The 17,335-nt window shown below is 37.1% G+C and overlaps 2 protein-coding genes across 2 annotated transcripts; both read right to left on the bottom strand.

Moving 5' to 3' along the window:
- Positions 1-1,176: 1,176 nt before the first annotated feature.
- LOC119981921 (seed lectin subunit I-like) lies at positions 1,177-1,678 on the bottom strand. The gene is made up of 2 exons (XM_038825059.1): positions 1,660-1,678; positions 1,177-1,556 (listed from the first exon to the last, which is right to left on the bottom strand). Exons 1-2 carry the CDS (start codon positions 1,676-1,678, stop codon positions 1,177-1,179), a joined length of 399 nt encoding a protein of 132 aa, XP_038680987.1.
- A 7,983-nt stretch (positions 1,679-9,661) lies between these two features.
- On the bottom strand, positions 9,662-14,764 carry LOC119981920 (anti-H(O) lectin 1-like). The gene is made up of 3 exons (XM_038825058.1): positions 14,695-14,764; positions 10,145-10,237; positions 9,662-10,041 (listed from the first exon to the last, which is right to left on the bottom strand). Exons 1-3 carry the CDS (start codon positions 14,762-14,764, stop codon positions 9,662-9,664), a joined length of 543 nt encoding a protein of 180 aa, XP_038680986.1.
- Between the last annotated feature and the right edge of the window lie 2,571 nt (positions 14,765-17,335).

Genomic DNA, 17,335 nt, shown 5'->3' with positions numbered 1-17,335 from the left:
TCACAAAACAATTATATCTTACAAAGAGCAAGTTTCCATGAGATAGCCGTTAAATTAATTAGGGTAACCGTTTTCTCTGGTTCGCAGGTCTTTACGGTGTCCAATTGCACCTTAAACCAATTGGTGGCGACTCTAAACATTTTTCATCCTCCATCGCCGGTCCGCGTCGTGACTCCGGTTGCGACAATATGTTGTTCACCCGTCCTCATAGCAAGACTGAAGCCATTAGATTTTTGTAGGAAAAGCTTTGTTTAGAGTTTAGGAATGGGGAAGATTGAGTTTAAGCGGATTGAGAAAACAACTAAACTGTTCGGTCTCCCTCTGCAATAGGTGCAATGTTCGGCTTTGCAGTCGAGAAGTCGACATATTGGTTGATTTTTTGTTGCTGCTGTTGAGGAGTGGGATTTTCTGGAGTTCTGTATCTCGGCGGATCTCGTCTTTGGATTCAAGTTTTGAAAAAGCTCCGCCCTCCTTAATGACAAAGGGGAGCAAGTTGGAGAAGTTCCGATTCTAGTCGACAAGATCTCAGATGGAGAGGGTGACTGTGATGGAAGTTTGCTAGTGAAGAGAGAATGGGTGGGGGTGAGGGTGGGTGGGTTAATCTGATTTTTTTTTCAAAATTAATTGTAAAAACAAGTCAATAAAAACCCACCAGTCATCGGCAGTTAACTGACAAGTAAGCAAATTCCGACGATCAATTGATCGGAATTAGATTCCCATGGCTTAATTGCTTAAAATTGAAATATTGAGTTACCCAATTTGAAATTTTTTTCTTTGAGTGACCTATTTGCAAACTAATCTATTTTTCAGTGACCTATTTGCACTTAACTCATTTTGTGAAGATATCAAATAATCTCCGCACTAATGTAATATAACATTACCATCCATCTTCTGAAAATAGGTGTAGACTGTGGAAAATAAATGCCATGTCCATTTTTCATGATAAGGAAGACGGTGGAAAATAAATGACGTCTATATTTCATGACAAGGGCTAAAATAAGAGAAGGACATCACCATTCCTTATTGGACTTGATATATGAATGGATTACACAGCCTTCCTCCTTTATTTTTGCAAGCTTAAGAATTTATAAATTGCATAGAATTGGATAGCGTTTCTTATTGTGTGATGTATATCCCAGGAAGTAGCACATGACACTAGTTGTGCATTGATTCTCCTCATTTCTTGATTGGAAATGATGCTAAATTCCAGTTGAGAATCTGATGGCGCTCAGTGAGAAGCCCTGTTGATGCTGTGAATCCCACATAGATGAAGCTTGGTAGGGTATTTGGGATGTCAATAGGCACCTCAAGAAAAGTCTCACCTATTGGATCAGATGCATATCCAACGTGCACTCTAATTGACTTTGTACTCCCATCCAATACTATTAGAACCTTGATATCTCTTCCACTTTTCAGGTCAATTCCGGTATAATTGAGACTCCTAGCTTGAATTGGATGTATTACACTTTTAGTGACAATCGCAATGTGATTTGCATCCAAATCACCTGTATTCTTGTATGTGTCAAACTCCACAGCTAATTGACCAGCAGCATGACCTGCATTTACCTCCAAATGTCTTGGTTTAGTTGAATATATAATGTATGTATCGATGTTACATCATATAATAAAGATAGGAACCACAACTTCACATTAGATTACCGTCTTGTGTTGGATCCATTATTCCTAGATAGGAACCACAGCTGTCAGATGGCGAGGGACTACTGCATGGTGCAATAATAAATGTTAGTCCGTCTGCAGATTCAGTTGAATAAGGGGAGGTAAGAATCCTGAACGTGAATTTAGTAAGGATCACTACTGGCCATGCAAGCAAAGGGTATCTGTATAGAACCCTGCCAACTTGATTTAGTGGTAAGGTTGGATAACCTGGTTGTGGTTCTGGGGTTAGGCTTAAGTAGCCGTCGTGACTGGTAACAGAACCCGTGCAAGTTAAGTTACCATCACTGCAACTTGCTGGGGTGAATGAGGGAAAGCTGAAACCAGTGGTGATTTGAGGGACTGGAAAAGGAGCTGGGGTGAATGAAGAAGCTTGGTTAAGAAAAGCAAAGAGAAACAGAAATAGAAACATGGTTGGTTAGCATAAATTTCATCGACTATTTCGCTTATAACTCATAGTAAGCAATCGGACTTACTCCAATATATATAGTGGGGTTTGATGATAGTAGTCGATGAAATTTATGCTAGCTGCATTGTTGAAGGAAGATTAAGTTACCTTCAACAAGAAAAAGTTGGCTCTGTAGTTAGCGTAGCTTACAATATTTTTGTTTGTATTTCCTATCTGGATCCAAAGATTATATTGTTGGGTTATATTAATATCTCCAAGGCAACATTGTATTTGCAGATTGATGTTTGGAAGACTCACAAAGATATAAAGACAGAAGGTACAGTCCATCTAGAAAGACTTAGACATTTCAATCCGTCTTTCAACAGGGAACGTACCCCGCATAAGCAAATGGATGGAACCTAAGGTACTTTTGTGTTTATTTATAATTCTGCTTTTGAAATAGCCAGACGGCACAGACTACAAAATTTGAAAAATATTGTGGGAGCTAGTTCTGGTAAGATACTTTGTCATCAACTGCTTGAAGTCTATATGCCAAAAGGGCATGGATCTTGCATGTTGTTTACTATATATATATCTGCCAAACATGTAAGTCCATACACCAACAAAGGCATAGTTTCACATTGTTTCCAAGAAACTATGCTGAAATGGAAGATATTTTTAACCTTGAAGCCACAATAGTTTCTTGATTATCATAGTTCTAGAAAGTTGGCTACTATAGATGCTGCCGGATCTTTGACTAGTTCGTAGGTGTGCGTTGATGATTTTTGTTCTTCTTGCTTATTCACTTTTACCGGGTTTGGGGCGTGACAAACTCTATTATGATTGTCAACTTCCACAGTTTTTGAGTCTATACTTTCATATGAAGGATGTGTGCTCTCACATATTTTCTGGGTTTGGAAGTAGTGTTTCAAATATCGATTGGTATGTGGTATATCCGGTTCAACCGGTCAATCGACGCAAAGATAATATAAATATATTGCACAAGACCAGAATAACAAAAATCATGTTTCTTTAGTGGTTAAGTCTTAGTATTTTTTACGCCCATGTTTAATTCTCACTAATAGTATTTTTAACATATTTTTCAACCCATACAATAAACATCACATGATGAAAAAATTGAAAGAATTTTACAACCATTACTCTCCTAAATAAAATCTTAGGTTACTGTTAAATACATTGTTAAAAAGGGATAAGAAATGATAAAGCCCTTCTACTTTTTAAAATGGGCAACCTGAGCCTTGAAATTTTTTTTTCTGTCAATGAAGTCCCTCTATTTTGAAAAGTGGATCACGTTAGTCCTTTCATCCAATTTTCTGTCAAATATTGCTGACATGGACCCCATTTGTTGACATGCCTAAGTTTTAAGTAAAAGAGGAAAATAGATGTAAATTTTAATCTGTTTTTAAAAAAATAACAGAGAAATAGACAGAAAAATAAAACACAAAATCTAAAGAAAGGTGCAGCTTTTGCGCACCTCGTCCTACAGCCCCCTCATTCTTCTTATTCGGTCAATCGGTTGCAACTCTCAATTCCCACTTTTTCCAAGTACGTATTCATGTCTCCGAGCTTAGGGATATTGTTTTCAGCTATCTTCTCCAACTTTTTTAGCTCTCAAATGCAAGTTTTTTGGGATTAGCGATTTCGGTTGGGATGTATGTTTTGGGGTTTCGAAATGGGGTTATGTTTGGCATACGGGGTTTCGTTTTGATGTTTTATTATGTGGGTTTCAATTATTGGTTTAGGAACTATCTTCTTGGTTTTTATGTTGCCAGATTTAAACCACAGGGCATTCTGTAACTGATTGAAATAAGGGAGTCAATTGACCCATTTTTTAAAACCGTAGGGGCTTATTTGTTCCATTTCTGAAAGTACAAGGGCTCCAAAATATCAATAAGTTAAAGTTTCCAGAATTTCTTTCCTCATCTGAATTTAATAATGTAAATTATTGGTCAATGACATCTGGATTACATGTGGAGTATTAAAATTTTTTTAAAAAAATTACATGTCATTCATTAATTGCAATGACAACAATATTTAACGAAAAACGGGACGGAAGGGCTAATGTGGTTCACTGTTCAAAGTAGAGGGGCTTCTTTGGCACAAAAAAATTGATTTTGAAAAGTAGAAGGATTTTATCATTAGATGTCCCTATTAAAAAAGTCACTAAAGGACTCTTTTTGAAAACTTTAGGTATTAGTTTAAATTTTCTAAAAAGTTCATTTTAGTTTTAAAGAATATGTATATAAAAAATTTCAATATCAGGAAAACCATCTGGTTCAATCGATTTTTGATCAGCACAGTACAACCCAATATTTTAAATTGAATCGTATTGATGAATTGATCAATACCCGGTTCAACAAGTTGAGCTGGTCGATCCAAACCGATATTTAAAATAATTTTTCAGCATAAGTATACTGTCGATATTATTACCGTAATAAGTTTTTCAGATGCTACGCCGATTGATACACCTATGGAGGTGAATCTCAAATTGTGCAAGGAAAAAGGGGATGATGGATATATATTCTTTTTGACCCATTTTTTACGATCAATTAGTTGGTAGTTTAGTTTACTGGGCTATTCCACACGTGGCTTTTTTTTGTCAGACTTTGACAACTTATTGTGATGCTGATTGGACATGATATCCCAATAGTCCCTATATACTACTGATTGGTGCATTTTTTGAGGTTATGCTCTGATTTCTTGGAAGGTCAAGAAACAAGATATGGTTTCCAAATCAAGCTATGTTAGGCAGTCACAATGGTGAGTTTTTACTGGCCTATAGATGATAAAATTCTTAAATTTGTTGTAGTTTTGACATATAAATTTCCTTCAATAAGACTCTCTCTCCTAAGCAAAACACCGCTTCTAATTAAAAAGTAGCACTCCATTCTTTTTCTATAGAGAACCGATTCCGAGCTCGCTCTTTTTCTTATGAGCAACCACGTTTGACCAATTCACGAAAGACCTGCAACTTATTTCACGACTTAAAAGTTAGTTTATTTTTCGCAACTAATAACATAATTTATTAAATTATGTTAAGATATATACTCAACTTGGTCATATCCAAGTTCGATGATAAAATGAAAAAATAAATAAATTGGCTTGTTTCTTAAAATGAAAGAGGAATGGTTTCCACCTTTAGAAATTTATTAAATTCATTTTGGGTGGTCAGACAATTTTCAATCCAAGTAAAAAGGGAAGATAAATAAATTGGGGAGTTTTAAAAATATGGTTGGTAAGGTTATTTGATCTTGTTAAAAGATAGATTTTTCTGTGTGGAGGCTCGAAATCATAGCTTTTGTACTCTAGTGATTTTAACATCCTAACCTAAAAAATCATTTCAGGTGCTCGAGCAGGTCGATATGGAAAAGAAGAGAGCGCAAGAACTTAGCAAGATGAGGAAGGCTAACCAGGCAGAGTGCTGATTGCAGAATCCAGTGAGCGAAATGAACAAAGAACAACTTGGACAATTGAAGCTCGCCTTGGAGGAGCTTCAGAAAAATGTGGCAAAACAATCTCAAACTATTCTTTTTCAAAACTTGAACAATGGCACCCAGTCTTTTGGTCCTGGTCAAGTCATGCTTCCTACTGCAGGGCTTAATGACTCGGATATTTTTTGTCTTTCAAAACCAGATGCAGATGTAGATGCAAATGGTAATGTGTTCGATTTCGATCCCAATGTGGTGCCTCCTCCTGCTGCAATGCCTCCAGCATATAATTTCGGATTTGGAAGTAAGATGAGGTATTTCCCTAAATCCGGCCCAACCCAACGTACCCATGTGCACCCCTATGGATAGCAATGAGGGGAAAAAAAGCCCAAAAGAGGAAAAGAAGCTGATGGACATAGGATAATATAATGCATCAAATCTACCTGACCAGCCCTTTGAATATCTTTCCAACAGGTTGAGAGTAAGGAAGTTCCAGATGTGGGGAGCCATACCTCACTGTTAATGTTGTAGTTTTGACATATAAATTTCCTTTAATAAGACTCCCTTTAAAGCACCACTTCTAATTAAAAAGTATCGCTCAATTCTTTTTCTATAGAGAACCGATTCCGAGCCCTCTCTTTTCTTATGAGCAACCACCTTTGACCAATTCACGAAAGACCTGCAGCTTTTTTGACGGGTTAAAAGTTAGTTTATTTTTCACAACTAACTCGCATAAAGTCGGGTGAGATTTTCTTCAACCCTTAACCAACCTCATTTGAAGATGGATTGGGTCGGGTCGGGTTATGTGTCATTAGTTTAAAATTTTCACTAAAATTCTCCACCTAAATCACTATGGTGTAATTAAAACATAAATGAAGTCTTCACAATATTCAAGAGAAGAAAAGTCTACTAACTCTAACTTATATAGACACACACACACACATATATGAAACAACCTCAATGTTTGATTCTTGTTAATACTGCATACAAGTATAAAACCATAACATAATTTATTTTGACAACCAATAAATTTTGCCAAAAGTAACCTTTGTATCCATTGTAGGGCATGGATTTAGAGTCACAATCGTCAAAAACTCTGTCCAATTTCACAATTCTGTATCATTCGAGTGCCCAGAGAGTCGCTCTAGCGCCAAATACTATGGTTACTATTAAGTAGTAGGTGGGCCTATGAGGCCCACCTAACTTGGCTCTCAAACCCGACTCTAAAGCCATTCGAGGGTCGGGCCTACCCAGCCCACCCCAACAACGGTCCGAAACAGCTCACACTACACCTCTACTAATGTACAAGTCACTTAATTTAATTTTTTTAAAAAAATTATGACATTTAACAAGATTGGTCAAAGTCAAAGGAAAGGCCACTGATTTCGAATTTTTTTATGGACAATAAAGTGAAATTCTTTTGCGACAAACCAATCCTAATTTCCCAAAAAGAACCCAATGATGACTCAAGTAAACAAAAGCAGGTACATGGGCCTACAATACCATTCCAATTGCTTGTTAAATTGGTGAATGCTAATGCGAACTGCGAGGAGTTCAATTTGGGTTGACATGATTCATCTCTAGCAATCTGGGCTACCTTTGGGTGACTTTACATACTAAGTGAGGCTCTTTGGTTAAAATCTCTTAGATTATCTGTTTGCCAATTATTTTTCTATTGATTTCATTTTCTATATCATTAAGCTAAACTTTGAGTTTCTTATAGTCTGTTTTGTGAAGGGTTAAGTGCAAATAGGTCACTAAAAGATAGGTAAGTTTGCAATTAGATCACCCAAAGAAAACAATTTCAAATTGGGCCACTCAATGTTCCAATTTTAAGCAATTGGTTCATTCCAATCAACTTCCAATCTATTTAACACCGGAAATTGCTGACATGTCACATTTGTCCAAATATAAAATAAAATTTAATTTAAAAATTCGTGTGGAATATCAAAATATATTTAAAAAATGATATGAATCTTTTTAAAATTTTTTTAAAATGTGGCACATATAAAAAGGCAAAATAAAAAAGATTGAATAATAAAAAATGGGGAAAAAGGTAGAAGGATAAAAAACAACATTTATATCCCATCAATAACAAAAAGTAACATTTATATCCTATCTTTCTTTTTTCTTCAACGTTTCTCTTCTTCCTTCCTTCAACGCCTCCCTCTTTCTTCTTTCTTCGCTACTTCTTCTCTCTTCTTCCTCGATCGACTCTTCTTTCTTTGCTTGCGACATAGATCGACATTTCTCTTCTTCTTCTTCTTCCTCCTTGCGACTAAGATCGGGATTGGGGCTCTTTATTCTTCCTTCACTTTTGGTAGAGACGGATCTTCAACGCAAAGTTTTGATCTAGAGAGAGAAATAGAGAACGAACATGAAAATCCATTGTTCTATCTTTAGTATATGATATTATATCTAGTTTGTATCTGTCAATATTCTTCTGAAATCGAATTTGAATATGCAGATATATATGTTTCGAATATGTTCTGATATGTCACGTGATATATTTTTGTCCTTTTGGAACTTCAAACAGATAACATTTTAACAGGACAGATAACAATTGGCAAAACAGATAGCATATGATAAATATCAAATTAATTGATACAGATAATATATCAGCTGCGGTATGCAAATCTCAAATCAGAACTTAAAAATCATGAAAATCACTACAGAAAATATCAAAAAATAATGATGGGACGACATATCGAAGAAAAACAACAAGATCTACAAGCCCCGTGATGAATATGAGTAGATCTGGTTCGAATACAAAAAAGAATGAAATATAACTTAAAAAATGCCATATAATTATTGAATAAGTCATGAGGGACGGAGATGAAGCTTTCGGCGGCGGAGACGAAGCTTCCGACAGGGGTCAGAGATGAATCAAATGTTGGAGAAGTGTGCTATGTTTGAGGATGAAGATGACGGTATTTTAGGCAATAAAATCATATATTTTAACATTTTATTCTTTTATGGAATAGTGTTTCAAACTTTATGGAGTAAAATTTTTAAGAGTATCCTTATTGGAATAAAACTTTTAAGTGAGGGGTTTATCACCAATTTTCCCTAACAAAATTGAAGCCTTAGATCAGTTGTTCACATGAGGACTTGAAGAATAAAAAGAATCCTTAGATATGTTGTTCACCCGTCCTCATAGCAAGACTGAAGCCATTAGATTTTTGTAGGAAAAGCTTCGTTTAGAGTCTAGGGATTCTGTGTTTAGGGATGGGGAAGATTGAGTTTAAGAGGATTGAGAAAACAACTAAACTGTTCGGTCTCCCTCTGCAATAGGTGCAATGTTTGGCTTTGTAGTCGAGAAGTCGACATATTGGTTGATTTATTGTTGTTGCTGTTGAGGAGTGGGATTTTCTGGAGTTCTGTATCTAGTCGGATCTCGTCTTTGGATTCAAGTTTTGAAAAAGCTCCGCCCTCTTTAATGACAAAGGGGAGCAAGTTGGAGAAGTTCCGATTCCAGTCGACAAGTTCTCAGATGGAGAGGGTGACTGCGATAGAAGTTTTCTAGTGAAGAGAGAATGGGTGGTGGTGAGCGTGGGTGGGTTAATATGATTTTTTTTCAAAATTAATTGTAAAAACACGTCATTAAAAAGCCACCAGTCATCGGCTCCACATTGGTAGTTAACTGACAAGTAAGCAAATTCCGACGATCAATTGATCGGAATTAGATTCCCATGACCTAATTGCATAAAATTGAAATATTGAGTTATCCAATTTGAAATTTTTTTCTTTGAGTGACCTATTGACAAACTAATCTATCTTTCAGTGACCTATTTGCACTTAGCCCGTTTTGTGAAGATATCAAATAATCTACACACCAGGGTAATATAACATTACCATCCGTCTTCTGAAAATCGGTGTAGACAGTGGAAAATAAATGCCATGTCCATTTTTCATGATAAGGAAGTCGGTGGAAAATAAATGACATCTATATTTCATGACAAGGACTAAAATAAGAGAAGGACATCACCATTCCTTATTGAACTTGATATATGAATGGATTACACAGCCTTCCTCCTTTATTTTTGCAAGCATAAGAATTTAAAAATTGCATAGAATTGGATAGCGTTTCTTATTGTGTGATGTATATCCCAGGAAGTAGCACATGACACTAGTTGCGCATTGATTCTCCTCATTTTTTTATTGGAAATGATGCTAAATTCCAGTTGAGAATCTGATGACGCTCAGTGAGAAGCCCTGTTGATGCTGTGAATCCCACATAGATGAAGCTTGGCAGGGTACTTGGGATGTCAATAGGCACCTCAAGAAAAGTCTCACCTATTGGATTAGATGCATATCCAATGTGCACTCTAATTGACTTTGTCCTCCCATCCAATACTATTAGAACCTTGATGTCTCTTCCACTTTTCAGGTCAATTCTGGTATAATTGAGACTCCTAGCTTGAATTGGATGTATTACACTTTTTGTGACAATCGCAATGTGATTTGCATCCAAATCACCTGTATTCTTGTATGTGTCAAACTCCACAACTAATTGACCAGTAGCATGACCTGCATTTACCTCCAAATGTATTGGTTTAGTTGAATATATAATGTATGTATCGATGTTACATCATATAATAAAGATAGGAACCACAGCTTCACATTATATTACCGTCTTGTGCTGGATCCATTATTCCAACATAGGAACCATAGCTGTCAGATGGCGAGGGACTACTGCATGGTGCAATAATAAATGTTAGTCCGTCTGCAGATTCAGTTGAATAAGGGGAGGTAAGAATCCTGAACGTGAATTTAGTAAGGATCATTGCTGGCCACGCAAGCAAAGGGTATCTGTATAGAACCCTGCCAACTTGATTTAGTGGTAAGGTTGGATAACCTGGTTGTGGCTCTGGAGTTAGGCTTAAGTAGCCGTCGTGACTGGTAACTTAACCCGTGCAAGTCAAGTTACCATCACTGCAACTTGCTGAGGTGAATGAAGGAAAGCTGAAACCAGTGGTGATTTGAGGGACTGGAAAAGGAGCTGGGGTGAATGAAGAAGCTTGGTTAAGAAAAGCAAAGAGAAACAGAAATAGAAACATGGTTGGTTGGGTATATTGATGTGTGAGACTACTTCGCTTATAACTCATAGCAAGCAATCGGACTTGCTCCACTATATATAGTGGGGTTTGATGATAGTAGTCGATGAAATTTATGCTAGCTGCATTGTTTAAGGAAGATTAAGTTACCTACAACAAGAAAAAGTTGGCTCTGTAGTTAGCGTAGCTTACAATATTTTTGTTTGTATTTCCTATCTGGATCCAAAGATTATATTGTTGGGTTATATTAATATCTCCAAGGCAACATTGTATTTGCAGATTGATGTTTGGAAGACTCACAAAGATATAAAGACAGAAGGTACAGTCCATCTAGAAAGACTTAGACATTTCAATCCGTCTTTCAACAGAGAACGTACCCCGCATAAGCAAATGAATGGAACCTAAGGTACTTTTGTGTTTATTTATAATTCTGCTTTTGAAATAGCCAGACGGCACAGACTACAAAATTTGAAAAATATTGTGGGAGCTAGTTCTGGTAAGATACTTTGTCATCAACTGCTTGAAGTCTATATGCCAAAAGAGCATGGATCTTGCATGTTGTTTACTATATATATATCTGCCAAACATGTAGGTCCATACACCAACAAAGGCATAGTTTCACATTGTTTCCAAGAAACTATGCTGAAATGGAAGATATTTTTAACCTTGAAGCCACAATAGTTTCTTGATTATCATAGTTCTAGAAAGTGGGCTACTATAGATGCTGCCGGATCTTTGACTAGTTCGTAGGTGTGCGTTGATGATTTTTGTTCTTCTTTCTTATTCACTTTTACCGGGTTTGGGGCGTGACAAACTCTATTATGATTGTCAACTTCCACAGTTTTTGAGTCTATACTTTCATATGAAGGATGTGTGCTCTCACATATTTTCTGGGTTTGGAAGTTGTGTTTCAAATATCGATTGGTATGTGGTATATCCGGTTCAACCGGTCGATCGACACAGATAATATAAATATATTGCACAAGACCAGAATAACAAAAATCATGTTTCTTTAGTGGTAAAGTCTTAGTATTTTTTACGCCCATATTTAATTCTCACTAATAGTATTTTTAACATATTTTTCAACCCATACAGTAAACATCACATGATGAAAAAATTGAAAGAATTTTACAATCATTACTCTCCTAAATAAAATCTTAGGTTACTGTCAAATACATTGTGAAAAAGGGATAAGTAATGATAAAGCCCTTCTACATTTTAAAATGGGCAACCTGAGCCTTGAAATTTTTTTTTTCTGTCAATGAAGTCCCTCTACTTTGAAAAGTGGATCATGTTAGTCCTTTCGTCCAATTTTCCATCAAATATTGCTGACATGGACCCCATTTGTTGACATGCCTAAGTGTTAAGTAAAAGAGAAAAATAGGTGTAAATTTTAACCTGTTTGTAAAAAAGTAACAGAGAAATAAATACAAAAATAAAACACAAAATCTAAAGAAAGGTTCAGCTTTTGCGCACCTCGTCCTACAGCCCCCTCATTCTTCTTATTCGGTCAATCAGTTGCAACTTTCAATTCCCAAGTTTTCCCAAATGTCTCCAAGCTCAAAGTAGAGGGGCTTCTTTGGCACAAAAAAATTGATTTTGAAAAGTAGGACTTTATCGTTAGATGTCCCTGTTAAAAAATTCACTAAAAGACTCTTTTTGAAAACTTCAGGTATTGGTTTAAATTTTCTAAAAAGTTCATTTTAGTTTTAAATAATATGTATATAAAAAATTTCAATATTAGGAAAACCATCTGGTTCAATCAATTTTTGATCAGCATAATACAACCCAATATTTTAAATTGAATCGTATTGATGGATTGATCAATACCCCGTTCAACAGGTTGATATGGTCGATCCAAACTGATATTTAAAATAATTTTTCAGCATAAGTATATTGTCGATATTATTACCGTAATAAGTTTTTTAGATGCTACGCCGATTGATACACCCATGGAGGTGAATCTCAAATTGTGCAAGGAAAAAGGGGATGATGGATATATATTCTTTTAGACCCATTTTTTACCATCAATTAGTTGGGAGTTTAGTTTATTGGGCTATTCCACACTTGGCTTTTTTTTGTTAGACCTTGACAACTTATTGTGATGCTGATTGGACATGATATCCCAATAGTCCCTATATATTACTGATTGGAGCATTTTTTGAGGCTATGCTCTGATTTCTTGGAAGGTCAAGAAACAAGATATGGTTTCCAAATCAAGCTATGTTAGGCAGTCACAATGGTGAGTTTTTACTGGCTTATAGATGATAAAATTCTTAAATTTGTTGTAGTTTTCACATATAAATTTCCTTCAATAAGACTCCCTCTCCTAACCAAAACACCACTTCTAATTAAAAAGTAGCGCTCCATTCCTTTTCTATAGAGAACCGATTCCAAACCCGCTCTTTTTCTTATAAGCAACCACCCTTGACCAATTCACGAAAGACTTGCAGCTTATTTCACGACTTAAAAGTTAGTTTATTTTTCACAACTAATAACATAATTTATTTTGACAATCAATAAATTTTGCCAAATGTAACCTTTGTATCCATTGTAGGGCATGGATTTAGAGTCACAATCATCAAAAACTCTGTCCAATTTCATAATTCTGTATCATTCGAGTGTCCCTAGAGTCGCTCTAGCGCCAAATACTTTGGTTCCTATTGAGTAGTAGGTGGGCCTCGTAGGCCCAGCTAACTTGGCTCTCAAACCCGACTCTAAAGCCATTAGAGGGTTGGGCCTGCCCCGACCCATCCCAACAATGGCCTGGAACAGCTCACATTACACCTCTACTAATGTACAAGTCACTTAATTTAATTTTTTTAAAAAAATTATGGCATTTAACAAGATTGGTCAAAGTCAAAGGAAAGACCACTGATTTTGAATTTTTTATGGACAATAAAGTGAAATTCTTTTGCTACAAACCAATCCTAATTTCCCAAAAACGGACCCAATGATTAGGGGTGTACACCGGGTCGGGTTCGGGGTTATCAGACCGGGTTTGATCGGACTCGGTATCTTTTAGAGATGAGAGACCCGGTCCGGTAACCCTATTAAGAATGACCGGGTTATCGGGTTTCGGGTCTCCAGGTTACCGGGTTATCTGGTTCGGGTCCTGGGTCACCCGGTTTGATTTTGTTGTCACCAAAAAGTGGCCCAAGGTGATGATGATTTGTAAGTGTGCCAAGGCTTATAGTTTCCTACACTAATAACATGAAATGCACCAAATGTAAATAAGACTTCTATCTAGACAATTAAACGAACTATCTTGGGACCTCAATAGTTCTAAGTTCCCCAACTCTACTGAAGTGCGCATTGTTGAGATTAAAATGAAGAAGACTAACTAGACACCAAGAATAATTTACACAATAATGGTTGGCATTGAAACTTGATAAGGAATAAATACAAGAGAATTTGGAATGAACAACATAATCTTTGCTTGAAATTGACAAGGATTTGGAAATGTAATTGAAATGCTAGGAAGCTTGAAAGTGCCTTTGGGCTTGAGTTTTTGTTGTCTGTTTGACTGATTGTTGTGTCCCCTCCATCTGTCTGTCTACCATCTTTTATACCTCCTGTCCTGCACGAAATTCTTCTCCATAAACCATGATCTTGTTGCAGTTATCCTTGATTTACTCCATGTTCTATAAGTTGGAAGTTACTACCACCTTTTCACAACAACTTGCCTCATTACTCTCATGTGCTGCCACCTGAACCATCTTGTTATAACTGCCACAACTTCTCCAATTTTCATGGGCGACTTCCAGCATAACTCCACCTGGGCATTTACTACAATTGGGCTTCTCCTCCTCAATAATATGGGCTTATGGGCCATAACAATGCAAATCATAATAGGCTGCACCATGGGCCTTGCACATGTTCTAAGCCTATTAGGCCTAACATATTTTTGGTGCCAACAATTGGCCCCCAGCTTCAATTCAACTGTTCAAAGTTGGATTCCAAGCTGATTTTTCGGTCTTCGTAAAAATCCTTCTCAAATATCAATTACTATCAAATAAAATCCATTTAAAATTCAAACTCTCCACTTACCTCATTTAATTTGAGATGCTGCTTCTTAATCTCTTACGCCTCTTTACTTCTTCATTTATTTGAGAAAAACCCTGACCTCTTCCTCTCTTCTTCTTCTTCAATTGATGGCTTCCTTTCTCACAAATACTGCTTCCATTGACTCCCATCTTTCCACCGAGAAGATGACAAGTTTTTCACCACTCTCTCGTGAAGAACTCCCTGCCAACCGTGCAAATGAGTTATCGCTATTGGAACGACATCGTTCTTGGCCCAAACCACCTCTGGGAAGGAGAGACTGGGTCAATCGACTTCGAACTACCTTCGGTATACAATGGATGAAGCAAGGACTCGATTGATTTATTGACATGACTCTTGAGCCAATTCCCTTTAATCCAGCTTTGATTTCAGCGGCCTGCTGTTTTTGGTCCCGTTCGACAAATTCTTTTGCTTTCCCCGGTGGCCATATGACCATCACCCTGAGGGATATGTATGCCCCAACTGGGCTACCGATTGTAGGTCTCGATGCTCCCAGCCTCTTTACTTCTGTTAGAATCGTCGAGGTAGGAGTAATGGAGGAAAAGAAAACCTTTTCCTATCAGGGTTTAAGTTCCACAAAACATCTTGGAGAACCTACCTTCAAAGAACATGCTTTGTTCTTGTGGTGTCTACTATGCAGGTATGTTTTTGGTACCTTTGCAAATCAACCTCCCAAAGATTATCTTCCCCATGCGTGTGTCCTAGCTGAAGGTCAGAATGTAGCTTTAGGTAGTATTTGACTAGGTCGTATTTATCACTGTCTTTCTCTGCTCACCTTTGAGAAACCCTATTACAATCGTTTCTCTGGTAGCCTTTGGATTCTTCAGCCTTGGTTGTTTACTTATTTCCTTGCTTTACGTGCTCCTGGTTATCAACTACCTATCAAATTCATTTCTTATGGGCAGTCTGTCTTAGCTTGCACTAGTGATAGGTCTTTTGTAGAAATCTTCAATTTCTTCTTGTCCTTGCCTTCAGATCGACCTGATTCTGAATATTTCTTATTCACTGACACTTTGCCTAGTGGTCCTTTGATGCCATTATTGTCTTCAAAGGTTACTATATCTATGGTAATGGACCATCTCCTTCGTGATTTCTAGGCCAATCTTGTTACACCCAGGTATCTTCATGAAGGTGTCAATATTGATAACCCTATGAACCCTGCTTGTGGCTTTAAGGCCTACAATCCTCAACTCTGTGCTAGGTAATTGGGTTATACCCAAAATGTGCCTCTTAACCGCCTTTCCCATTACAACCCTCCTGGAGAATAGAGGACCAGTGTTCAGTCTAGAGAAAGGATTGTAAACCAGACGGCTGCCAATAATAACGCTTTGAGAAGATTTGTGTTTCAATTGTTACCACCATTCAGTCCTGGTTGTACTTCTGACTATCTATCCTGGAGGGAAAGATATTACAGAGGTCTGCTTCCACTTAATCCGCTGCCTCCTCTCAATACTGAATCTGAGGCAGACATTGCAGATGTAACGCCTGGTATGCTTTCTTCACCTCTTTTTCTGCTTACTTGTCTGTCTATGAGATTTTGATATGGTGACATACTGTGCAGCTATTCCTGCTATTCCAATTTCCTCTAGAAAATTGAACATTAAAAGTTAGCCAATCTCCCCCAAAAAGAAGCCAAGAGCCAATAGGAAGGTGGTGGCTGTGAGAAGATCTCAACAATCTTCTACTAGAATTAAAAAGACCACCCAATCTAGTTCAGAGCCTGTTACAATTTCAGGAGATGATGATAGTGAAGCTTCTGGAGGTGAGAGTGAAAAGATTTCCACCAGCTATACAGGAGTTCCTTCATCAGATAAGCCAATTGCCACTCCCAAAATTTCTAACCAACCTTCTGGCTCAGTTACTCCTCTCTTCTCATGTTGATATCTTTCATTTTCTTTATTTTGCTACCACAAATAATTCTTTGATACTTACGACAGTACTTTATGTATGCAGGCAGCAACATCATTTAAAATGCTTACCTCCATCATTCCAACCAGCGTGGTAAATCCATTGGCAGGTCTGGATTTCTCCTTCCTAACTCCACCTCATCTTGCTAGCAAAGTGCCAACTAAGGAAGAACTACAACATGCCACCAATAGGTTGGTCCAGCTCTTTGAGAAAAATCTTCCAGATGTTCAAGAAGCAGATGGTAAGGAAGCTTTAAAACATGTGAAGACTCTGCTGGCAGATCCTCAAATAACTCCCGAGAGTAAAGGTATGCTCATTCGTCTGGAGCATGATTTGCATCATCTACCCACTGCCTTTCATCAAGATTATTCTCTGGAGCAAACTTTATCTAACAAGTTGGAAGGTTTATCTAACGATCGAGCTGCTTATGAAATTTTACTTGCCAACTCTGAAAACCTAGCTGCTGAAGACCTTGGGATTCAGAAGAATATCATTGCTTCTCAAGAAGAAATTGAAGCTTTGGAACTCAAAATCCAAGGTTTGAAAGATAAATTTTGCAGCAATATGATGTAAGAAACCAGGTGCATGAAAAATTCCAAGATGATCAGCAAAATCTCAATACTCTGGGTGCTTCTATTAAGTCACAACTATCAGATGCTCAAGCTTGGTCTTCAAATTTACAGCTAACTCAAGCACGTCTTCAAGCACATCAGAATACTTGGTCGGGTCTGAAGCATATGCTATCTTGATTGTTGGATTTTGGCCATTGTTTGGCCTTGGTTAGTTTATTAGAA

The sequence above is a fragment of the Tripterygium wilfordii genome, chromosome 17 (assembly GCF_013401445.1).
Source record: "Tripterygium wilfordii isolate XIE 37 chromosome 17, ASM1340144v1, whole genome shotgun sequence".
Classification (NCBI taxonomy): domain Eukaryota; kingdom Viridiplantae; phylum Streptophyta; class Magnoliopsida; order Celastrales; family Celastraceae; genus Tripterygium; species Tripterygium wilfordii.
Note: the sequence above shows the minus strand (reverse complement) of the source record. Positions and strands in the feature narration are given on the sequence as shown.